The sequence below is a fragment of the Sander lucioperca genome, chromosome 15 (assembly GCF_008315115.2).
Source record: "Sander lucioperca isolate FBNREF2018 chromosome 15, SLUC_FBN_1.2, whole genome shotgun sequence".
NCBI lineage: Eukaryota > Metazoa > Chordata > Actinopteri > Perciformes > Percidae > Sander > Sander lucioperca.
Window position 1 is genome coordinate 29,081,455 of NC_050187.1, and position 12,117 is coordinate 29,093,571.

Below are 12,117 nucleotides of genomic sequence, written 5' to 3' on the forward strand. Positions count from 1 at the left end.
CGACGATAGTTGTGAAAATTCAAGTTTTGAATAATCTGTGGTGGTATTATTGGTTGTAATTTATATCTGGGACATGGATGCTTTGCTTTGCAGACTTTACAGTGAGGCTTAAGAGATGCTGTGCACCTTATTAAGGTTAAATACAGTGAAGCAGATCAGGGCACAGATGTTTAACTTGGATTTTACGAGTCTTGTTCCTGTGAAATGTTTATGTTTATTTCTTTATTTGATCAGGGACAATGCACAAAAAACATTAGTCTAAAAAGAAGAGATGTCATGTGCCAGGTTATAGCAAAAAATGCTAATTTCCACCCGCAGTCCCTGGACAGGTTGATGTTATACTTACAAAAGTTCATAAAATATATACTTCAGGAATATATCACTCACTCACTCATAGTTTACATCATTCATATCACAGTCATTCAGTGCGTACAGGTTTGCTTTGATAATAACCACTGTTTGGTCAGGCGTGTAAATGTACTATAGTGTATGCATGAAATAATTTTGTTTGGAAGAGTGTTCCAAAGGCTCGCTGCTTTATAAGAGAACGATTGTTGACCATATGTGGTTCTACGTCTTGGAACGCTCCACTCTCCTCTGACTGTCGACCATGTGGCTCTAGAAATTCTCTCCGAATTTAGTGTGACAAATTTTCTCAAAGGGGGAGCAGCGATGTTATGAATAATTTTAAATAGAGTACAAATTTGATTATATTTAATGAGGTTTTCAAAACTCAAAATGTTATATTTACTTTGTACTTTACAATGATGGTACTGACGAGGCTTTTTATCATGAATTTTTATGGCCCTTTTATATAATGATTCAAGTAATTTTAACGATATTTTACACGCCTGAGACCAACTAGACATGCTATACAGAAGATGTGGAACAATCATAGTATTGAGGTATATATTTGAGGCTTCCGTAGTTAATGAATTTCTAATATGTTTATAGTTCATCAAATTGAATTTCAATGTATTACCAATTTTTTTTATGTGACTTTTAAAACCAAGGTTCGAATCAAGTACTAGAACTAAATATTTTGTTTCATTTATATTCTTAATTTTTTGTCCATTTACTTGAATTTCTTGAGTTAGTTGTAATTTACGTTTATTTGAAAAAAACATTTAGACCGTCTTATCAACGTTTAAGGTCAGACAGGACGTCTGCAACCATTCTGCAACTTTGTGCATCTCTTTTGATAATTTGTCAGTAACCTCCAGCTCGTTTTCCCCAAAAGTGAAGATCACCGTATCATCAGCGTACATGATTACGTCAACGTCCGAACACACTCTAGGGAGGTCATTTATATAGATGCTAAAAAGCAAGGGTCCCAAAATAGACCCTTGCGGCACTCCCATAGAGGTGGCTCTAAACGCAGATTGGATGTTATTCACTTGTACACACTGATGTCGGTCGCTCAAATAAGATCTTATCCAGTTTTGAGTGTGCCCAGAGAGACTATATTGATTTAATTTACTGTAGCGTATCTGGTGATTGACAGTACCAAAAGCTTTACGCAGATCAAGGAATACTGCTCCCACCACCCTTCCCTGATCCACATATGCCCTGATAGTTTCCAGGAGGTAACAACAGGCAAAGTCTGTTGAGTATTTACGTCTGAAACCAAATTGCATGGGATTTAAGAGAGATTGTGAGTCAAAGTGGGTGGTAAGTTGCTCCGCCCACTTTGGTCTGAGTCTCCGAAGGTACGCAGGCTAGGCTTTCTTTGGCTGAGACTGTTTCACAAAGTGGACTCTCTATCTCTCCTGGCAAAGAACAAGATAAAACAGAACACATTTGTCTTTTTCAAATTTCCTTAAACGGTCATTGGATCATTATCAGTGAGATAATAGTACGCAGAGAAAACACACACACACACACACACACACACACACACACACACACACACACACGTTTGTTTCACTATCTTTGTGGGGACCCGTCATTGACATAATGCATTCCCTAGCCCCTTACCCTAACCTTAACCCTTACCCTCACCCTAACCATAACCTAATTCTAACCCTAATCCTAAAACCAAGTCTTAACCCTCAAACAGCCCTTTAACCGGGGAATACAGTATACTTGTGGGGTCTGCACAGCCTTGTGGGGCCCAAAATGCTGGACCCCACAAGGCTGTGCAGACCCCACAAGTATACTGTATTCCCTGGTTTTTGGACCCCACGAATATAGTAAAACAAGCACACACACACACACACACACACACACACACACACACACACACACACACACACTCTATATCCCTCTTGTGAACCTCTTTGCTCTCCCATACCTGCACCAGATGAGGACTGCTACCACTTTAGGAATATGGTTGTCATGACAACATGTCCCATCTTTCCCTTATCCCCATGTGAAAAAGTGGAGAGAGGACCCGTGAGAGGAAAGGGCAATGAGTTTGTCTCTGGGGCTGCTGCTGCTGCTGCTGCTTGTGTCTTATGAAGTCTTTCTTTGGCTCAGTCTCACCATATTTACGCACACATATTTGCTACAAGAACGTTTTAATTTCTGTGTGTTTATCAGCAGGTTACTGTTGTAGATTGTTTGTTGTTATAATTTTATACTAACGATATATGTTGGTTGTCAATCAAACTGCGACTTTGAAAATCTGTCCATTAAACTTAACAGAGACATCAAAATGTTCCTCTTAAGATGCAATACTTATTGTTTTATTCAAATGTATTACCAGTAGTGAGCAGCTCTTCCAAAATCCTTTGTGCATTGCATTGTGGGAGAATAGTGCGCATCAACAGCACACACAAAAATCAACCGTATTTAGTATGCAAACTGTCTGCTTTGGGTATATTTAGGCTCTTTACAGACTTAAAACCTGCTTAAAAAGTAATTGGTATGTAGGGTGCGTATGTGTCAGTGCTCAGGCAGTTGATACTCTGCTGCCCTCTGCTGTTGAGGTACTTTCACTGCATGAGCCAATAGGAATGAGAGCTTGGGTGTCTCCATTTACAGGTCATATCCAATTAATTGTTCTAAAATAGAATATTTTAAATTTCTGCATTACATCTTTAACTAGTTATACGGGCTGCAGTAACCATCCGATTTATTTCTAGTTTTACATGTGCTGGAATAGTTTAGTACACTGGTTTCCATGTTCTTATACAAACGTAAAATACTGAATACTTTCACCTCTTCAAGCCTCTAAAAATCCCTCAAAATAAAACAATCCAAGAAGGAAAATCCACTTTTTGAATTTGCCTTGACACTAGCAGCTAGTGTCAAGGCAAAAAGTGACTAGCTGAACTGTACCAATACAGTTATCAGTAATGAGTCCAAAATTATGTAAAGGTTTAAATTTGAGTAGAGTTGGTTTTAAAATGAAGTTCATCTTAAAAACAACCCTCTCACCTGTGTGAAGCTTTTCTTTTAGATACAGGACAATGGAGAAATTACAACTTGTTAGATGACTTCAAAAGGTGTAATAAGAAAAACACACATTTCAATTTTGCATTTTACAATTGATTTAACGCTGATGACTCTGCTGTCGCTCTCTGATTCAGTCTCATTCAGACCTGGATCAGAAAGCAGTTACAAATCTTCTTCCCTAAAGAAAAAAAGAAGACCATCTGAACATCATTAACAGTAGTGAAAGTAAATCTGCATGTTTTATTAAAGCATTCACCACAGAATTAGCTATTTTCAAGGGTATCTAAATCCTCACTGCTTGGGATCAAATTGAAATATACAACCAGAGGTTTTGCACTGCAGACTGTCACTGCCCGATGTGAGTCAAGTGCAGATTTGAGTCGTGCATGCGTCACTTTGCGACAATTGCGACAATGACGCAGCGACATCTACACATAGAAAGTATATAAACTGGATCAACAGATCCCATTGTGCCAAGGGGGTAAGCTTCTCCTCACAACGCGAACCTCCTATGGCGCCATTTTGATGCTAACAAGCCATCACCTCCCGTTAGCATTCCATTGACTGCCATTCATTTTGGCGCCACTTTGACAGCGAATAACTTTACATCTGAAGCGTTTATAGCTCTATTTGTCCATTGTTTATTTCTAAAGAAACACGACAATGTATAAAAGGCTCCATTACCTTGTATCTCACGTTATGGCTCCGTAGCAGACGTTTTTGTAAAAATAGGCTAACGATTGTGTCATAACCACGGGACTTACTGTCGCACAGTAGAGAAATTACCGTACAGTACAGGAGAAGCGCGCAGACAGTTTCGTCTCACATTAGCTGTTTAAGTGTAATTACTAATGTTAACTATAACTATAACTATATACCTACGCTCTCCGTCTCTGTAAGATTGGGAATGATTGAGATTTCTCTTGGCACAGCTACCAGAAGACTTACAACTTTCAGACACGTTGCTCACGTCACATCTACGTCGTCTCTCTCAGTTGGAGGCTGCGCAGTAACGCTCAGCCATCACCGGAAAAGTGCTTCTAATGGCCTTCACAATTGTCAGCCTATTTTTACAAAAACGTCTATTACGGAGCCATAATGTGAGCTACAAGGTAATGGAGCCTTTTATACATTGTCGTGTTTCTTTAGAAATAAACAATGGACAAATAGAGTCTTTAAACGCTTCAGATGTAAAGTTATTCGCTGTCAAAGTGACGTCAAAATGAATGGCAGTCAATGGAATGCTAACGTCGGGTGATCGTTTGGTAGCATCAAAATGGCGCCATAGGAGGTTCAAGCTCTGAAGCGAAGCTTACCCCCTTGCATCTACACATACTTGTGACGCGCGAACATTTAGATAGAGAAACTTTTGCCGGAATCTAGATAGATAAAGATACTTTATTTATTCCGAAGGAAATTAAGGACACTACACACACTACACACGCTTGGAGCCATAGACAGCTTGGAGCAGGTGTTGGAGCTTCGACGACTTGTGAGACAAGTTATATTACAGATATAAGTTATACAGGTATGTATAACATTTGCCAGGTTATGTTACTACTATGTGTGTTTGTGATCCTCACTTGGAGCAGGTGTTGGAGGATGACTTGTGAGTTGAGGACACTCTGCCAAACTCAAGAGGAGACCATCAAACATGACACGTCAAATTGAACTTGGATCTAACCTTTTAATTCCCAGAGATAAATAGATTGAAGGCGAAAGAAGTGGTTGAAGGAGAAATCTTGCCCATTCCGTTATTTAGCCAATTCATTTATTCATAGTAATGTTAGATTCAAGACTAAATTCAACAGTAAACACGAGACAGTTGTGAAGTTTAATTATATGTTACACTGTAGTTACACAGACTGACATGTAAATGTCACTTGTTCATCACCACAGACTATGGCAGAATTTCAATTCTTTCACAACTTGAAGTCATACTTGGGAGACTGGGCAAATGCTGTCTAGTTGGGAAAAGTCAATAAAATGGAAGATCACCCGGTCTGCCTGTATTTTCATCCTAAAGGGTAATTTTGTTGTCCACATACAAGATTGATTGATTTGTTATGCACAACAGCAGTGATTTGAGGTGTAGTTCCGTAATAGCGGCGGAGAAAGATGCGAGTGAAGCCATTTGGTCCGTTGTGGCAACGCTGCTGAATATCCAGAAGTTAAAGCCCGAGCAAGAACAATCTTTGCTGAGTTTTGTTGGTGGCCATGATGTTGTGGCCCTCCTCCCCACAGGGTTCGGGAAAAGTTTGATTTTCCAGCTCGCTCCGTTAGTGGTGAAGGAGTGGCTAATAGTGATGCTAAGCCGACGTCATGACCAAACGTTAACACTAATTTGTCAATGGAGAGTGGCCAGACTCTCCGTACAAATGAAATGTACGAGAGTCTGGTAGGACCAGGCTAGTAAACGTATGACTTGAGACACAAAATTAGGGTTCAAACCCCAAAGGGGTAGAACCCTTGAGTTTGTGCGGGTTTATTATTATTTGTTGTTGATGTTCAGCATTGTGGGACTGAGATACACATTTTACATCATAATTGAGCAAGAGCTTCACAAAGACTAAACAAAGGGCCGGGCTTAGCAGAAAATGGGCCATAACTCATTAACAGTTTGTCCAATCATCATACATTTTGGTAGAGACATCCTGCACGAAGACCTTAATGTGCGTATCTAGTTTCATTAAAGTCTGATAAAGGGGAGTGAAGTGTTGAGCAGTTATTGAAATGCTGCATCCATCGTAATGATTGGAGAAAAAAAAAAAAGCATAAAACAGTATTTACAAAAACAGCAAAATATAACTTTATTGAAATACTCAAGTCTAGGTATTAAAAAAAGCAATCACGCTTAACATGGTTGAAGGATTATCTTACACATACAGTACATACAAACATCAGGCACATATTTGGTAATCACTTCTCACTAGTGCAGCTGTAACACAGTGTGATGGGTATCTCAAAAGAAGTCTGAAATACATGGACATATAAGTTAATGGCTTGTGAAATGCAAGGCTTCATCCAAGGTAATGACAGATATTTGATCCAAATCCTGATTGATTGAATGTCCAAACACTTGTCCATTCAAATCACATAACTACTTCTTGCTCTAGTTAGATGTTATTGGATATTATCCCTCTGGTTGGCAATTATGTTTATACATTTTTCCCTGTCGAGTTGACTAATACATTGCCCTGTGTATCACCATCATGAAGCTGGAGCTACTTAGGTTTTTCTGCATATTGATGGTAAAATAATGTTTTTCTACACCCGCAAGCTTATTGTTCTGCCTTGAAAACAACATCTACAGAAGCTCAGACAATGATACATCCAGGCTACTGAGACCAGAGAAACACTCACGGTACAAACACAAGTTGGTGTGTCAAAAGTAATGTGAAAAAACAGTGAAGCAAAATTACAAATAAGGAGTATGGATGGATAAAAGTAAAAAAAGGTGAGAGGACAGAAATGTCAGACAGTAAAACAGAAAAAGTTGCTCATCAGTGTGGACAACTAGAAAATACCTCTACAGCCAATCATCACGCAGACGTAACAATTATATATATATATAAAAAAAAAAAAAAGTGATGACTTTTAAAAACATGTAAACATTTTAAGTAGCAATAAACTGTGTGCAGCAAGGACAGAATGTAACATATTATTGGTACGCGTGAAGATGACGATACGTGACCCAAAGAACAAGAATAGAATAGCTGTTGCTTGGACTTCAATAGAAGAAATAGAGAAAAAGCCTCCACTCGGTTCTTGGCTCCCGTTTAGTCTTTTTAGCGTTTGTTTTATCCTACATGGAGTTAGATGGATTCTAGCATGATGGTAATTAAAAAAAATAGTGTCCAGTAAGTCGGTAATCCGAGAAAAAACAAACAAAATTAACCTTTAAGAACCTCAGTGACGGTATTTACTTTATTATTTTTCTTGTGTTAAACCCCAACTACCTGACACCGATGTAGGCTAAAAGTAACCAAAAAAAACATGTTGTTACATTACAGTCAAACAACTGAGAGATGAGTTGCTTTAAGTGACGGTTTGGAGCATCTGAAGAGTCAAATACTGAGATAATGTATTCGGTCTTGGAATACAGTTTTAAGTCATGGAGTTGTCAGTGTCTGTATAAAGCGTCCGATGGTGTTTTAAGCCCCCAACGACTCCTTCCAGGCAGCGCTGCGACCGTTGACTTCAAGGCACCTAACCCTAACCTTAACCCTAACCATTGCCTAATCCTAGGCAGCGCTGCCTGGAAGGAGACGTTGGGGGCTTAAAACACCGATAAACGTATAAAGCTCTGAGTCTTAACAGATCACCATCCTGACCAGCAGGGGGAGCTCTAACAGAGGTGTAGGACTGTTGCCCTTCTCTCAGATCAAAAGTGGAACAACCAGGTTAAGGGTCAGACTGAAACTTATCAGTGTTGAATTCCTGGATCGGGTCAGTGACATTCTGAGTATAAATACTAAATATGGAAGAAAATCCACTTCAAAGTGGATTGCACCCAAACCTTAAAAAAATATATACATTCATGTTACACACTTCTCCTACCCTTTCTAAACGGAGTTTGAGAGAAACAAGAGAGCATCTGCTTCACTGAGACATGTAATATTACAAAAGGTGCATCTGAAATCTCTGACTGTCTCACATACAGCTGAAAAGTAAATATGTGCAGCACTTCTCTCATGAAAACTAAAGTCATACAGTAGAGCGCTGAGCAGTAACTTTCAAATAATATGAAGACTTTCATTGCAAAATTAGTTATACACCATTTTAAATCACCACCAACAAAGTCCTGAAAAGAAGGTAAAACAAAGACAAAAGAAATAATTTCCTCCATAAACAGATATGTAACATTTTGAAATGAAGCCTTCAAAATGATCAGTGAACATTGCAGAGACAATTTGTCAAGTAACAAAATCTTAGTTAGCTTACACGTGATTTTCCACCATAATCAACCTGTTTTAAAGCACTTTTGATTCACTGACATCACAGTAAAACAACATTTAACAGCATTCAACATTTCCGCACAACAGCTGCAGACACTCATGAGGCAAGTTACAGCGAGTATTTCAGACAGAAGCTCTACGCTGGCAGCTTGAAATAACATCTGAAAATGCACTTAGGGTTCATATAAGCGCTTTATCCTTTCGTGTAAAGTGTGAACCTGAAGCAGAATTTGACAGCATTTTGATTTCTCCATCCATGTCGAAACAAGCCCAGACCTGCTGAGCTGTACAGAGCTGGACTCACATTCCTGTTTCCTGAAAGCAAAGTGTGTATTCACTCCACCAAACACCCCATTTTGAAGCTCTACGGACAATTTGAGAGAGTTTTGTCGTAACATGATTTATCTACAAGGTAAACACAAAGGAACTATTGTCAATAAAATGAAGAGTAACAATGATGAATTTAACATAAATCAAAACTACTTTTAAAAAATGAATAAATGGTTTGTGAAGTTCTGACAGTATGAGTTTTTCTATGAGGAAAAACTGGTTTAGTTTAAATTGAGCTATTTACAAGTAAATACCTTAGGGAGTGTGGATGGGAATAGCAGCACGAACTAAGCCTCCAGCAACAATTACTAGAAAGTGTTTACCGGGAAACTCTTTTAAAGCTAGCAGCAACATGGCGTGAAGTTTAAGAACTTCACTTGTTTATTTACTTTTGAAAGTTGCTGAAAACGATTGTTCTTTTCACCACTGCCAATAAAGACAGTATCTCTTCCCTTGACCAAACACAGAGTTCCAGGTAGACAGTTCTTAGTCTCCTTATTTATATAATACAGCATTGAGACGCTCCAACACGGAGCTGAAACAGTGTTAAAGCATTAATAAGGCCATATAAATAGTTTTGATATAAATATGTGCACGCAGAGAAAGACATGGTCACTTTGGGTGGAGCTCCATCGACAGTAAAGCAGGGATAGCTTGTCTACGGAAGTCTGACATCAAGTCAAAATACTATGGTGGCCATTTTGAAAAATAGTTAACAACACACCCTCATTTTTAGAGGTACAATGCATCAACTTCTTCAACTGACCATTATAATAATATCTTAACTTAAAGCTGCCAACTCTTAAGTCATGACCCTGTTCACAATTAAATATTTGTCGCTTTGACCTCTTGGGAACAACCTGAAAAATGTCTTCTTTTCTAGGGCCGTTTCAGTCACAACTGCCTGCTGCGGAGCCATCACTGGCAGTTCAGGTTAGGACTGCTGAGCCAGGCCCAGATCTGTATCATCTCCTGTGGGGTCCTCGGGTGAACGAGCATTAAACTCTTGTAGGCGCAGGGGTTTGACCTGTACTTCACCTCTATGTTAAAGGTCCTGAAGCCTTTATGCTTCTCGGGGGCCAGCCCTAGCTTCCGAAGGCACATACCCGTGTAGACATCATCTATCGGGTAGAGCGCTACATGTTGTGACACATTGTGCAGACGAGCAGCGACGACACCAGAGTAAAGGTACCCACCACCTCCTGCATATGGAGGGTACGTCCCGATGTACATGCTCTCTGGGATGAAGTATTTGACCTTCTTGTCTCGGTGGGGCCCTGCGTTGGTTATCAGGTCACCCACAAACAGGTCCCTGGCTTTGGGCTCCGAGAGGCCCTTGAGGAAGTCCAGGATGCGGTAGGTATTGACAAAAACATCGTCGTCGCCTTTGAAGATGAACTGAGCACTGGTGCAACGAGTCTGAATCCACTCCAGGAAGAGAACTTCTTTGACAGTCAGGTTGAAGAACGAATCCCTGAAATCCCACTGGATGATGTCTTTATGACGGACGCTCTCATAGTGCAGCATCTCGGACAGATCCGGGTGGTGGTCCCCAGCTGTGGCGTTGCCGAGAAGGAAGATAGTAACCACCGTCTGATTGGCTATAACACCAGCCTTTCCCCAGGACTGACGGATGGCCTGGCGGCGGTCAAAGTGCGGTGCCAGGGACTTGACAGCCAGGAGCAGGAACGGCGGCTCCCTACAGACATCAGGCTGGTCCACCATGATCGGGTAGGAGCGGCAGTGCATGTAAATCAGGAAGTCCTTGAAGCGTGCCGGTAGGGAGTTGTAGTCTTTCACCTGAGTGGTAACCCTGGAGTTAGGCTGGCAGGGGTCAGAGGTCAAGCTGGTGTCGTTAGCCCAAGGCAAGTCTGCATCGCTGTAGTTTGCCCCCAGGATGGGATTGTTGTGAAGGTCCAGAATTTGCTGCTGGTGATTCCAGTAAGCAGGGCTGGCAACCAGTTTGTTCCAGAACGGTTTGGAGGGGATGCGGACCTTATGACCATTTTTGTCTTGACTGTTGTGTCGGGCGATGATGATGAAGATGAAGAGGTTGACCATCATCACTGTCACCACAAGCTTCAGCCTCCTCCACAACAGCGCCATGACAGTGTCCTTTCCCCGACAGCACCTGAGCACACACACACACAGAAAGAAATAAAAGATGTCAAGGATAGGAAAATACTTTTGTTCATAAGCTGCATTTGAATACCATATGAGAGAAAGGACAACCTGGGAGGACTTCTATGTAGTTGGTCACAGACAATATGGACTATTACATTCAAAGTCTGTGTAGCTAGATGGGGATAAATCCTGATGTACCTACAAAATATACAACTTCACAACAGAGTGTGACAGCCCAACAAAAAAAGCAGATCGACAGCTCAAATGCAAATTCAGGGAAAGCAGCGGTTGAACAAGCAAGCCACAGAATACATCCTTTAGATATGTATGTTGCTTTAGATTCATAACTAGTGGAGGATGACCATTTTACAAGGAGGCATACAACTTTCTGTAGAGCCATCAAACATTTAAGTAACCTGTCACTCCAGAGATTTACAATTTAAAAAGGGAGCATAAATAAATATCTTTGCTATACATTGATTTCAGTGTGGCTTATGTGTAAACTGCATGTAGCATTAACAAATAGTCACTTTAATCTCACTGTAACTAACCAAATAGGTCTGTAAATGGGCAACTACTGTTGAAAAATATGTTTGTAATAGATAGTTCATGCAACTAAGCTTTTAAGAGCTTGGTCAGTCTTGACAGGAATTTATGATGGAAAAATCAATTGATTTTTCAGGGTAATGATCATGTGCTTTCCATTTCTGGGAAAAGCAGATAGTCGTCACAGTTTTTATGGCTAGTTAGGGCTGGCACAATGGTGAAGTTTGTAGTTTTGCCACTTCTCTTTGTTAAGAAGGAACTGGTGGGAAGATTTTTCAACCACAAGACCACTGTGATACTAAGTCACATGAATATGCACAAACATTTTATCTATTACAAATGGCTGGAGGAAACTTCAGAAGAGATCCATCTATCTAAGAATATCTTGAAATCCAAATCACATTTCCACTTCTAACAAGAGTTAGTGTCTCTCTCTCATATACACAACAGAGCTTAAACCGATTAACCACAAGTCAAATCACAAATCCTTTTCCATTAGTCTGGCAAGCTGTGATGTTTATTACCCGCTGTACAACATTGAAACAGAGAATCATTCTGCAAATTCTGCAAATCAACAATCAACAGATGTCCTTCAGGTTACCAAGCAGTGTGTGTAACTTTTTGACTCACCGGCCAAGTTGGCAGGTAGATGAAAAAAATCCACTGTCTAAGCTTCTTTTTTTTTTTTTTTTTTTTAAACCGGCCAAAATATAAAATTGCAGGGTTTTTTGTAACATGCATCACATAAAAACTTTCTGGT

General features: G+C 40.0%; 1 protein-coding gene across 3 annotated transcripts in view; it reads right to left on the reverse strand.

The window, feature by feature from the left end:
• Window positions 1-8,184: 8,184 nt before the first annotated feature.
• b3gnt2b (UDP-GlcNAc:betaGal beta-1,3-N-acetylglucosaminyltransferase 2b) overlaps window positions 8,185-12,117 on the reverse strand; it is a 33,828-nt gene continuing 29,895 nt past the window's right edge. For all 3 annotated transcript variants that reach the window (XM_031316014.2, XM_031316013.2, XM_031316015.2), the window contains one exon: window positions 8,185-10,818. In XM_031316014.2, coding sequence (XP_031171874.1) covers window positions 9,606-10,818 — 1,213 coding nt within the window. In that variant the 3' untranslated portion in view covers window positions 8,185-9,605. The remainder of the gene's footprint in view (window positions 10,819-12,117) is intronic.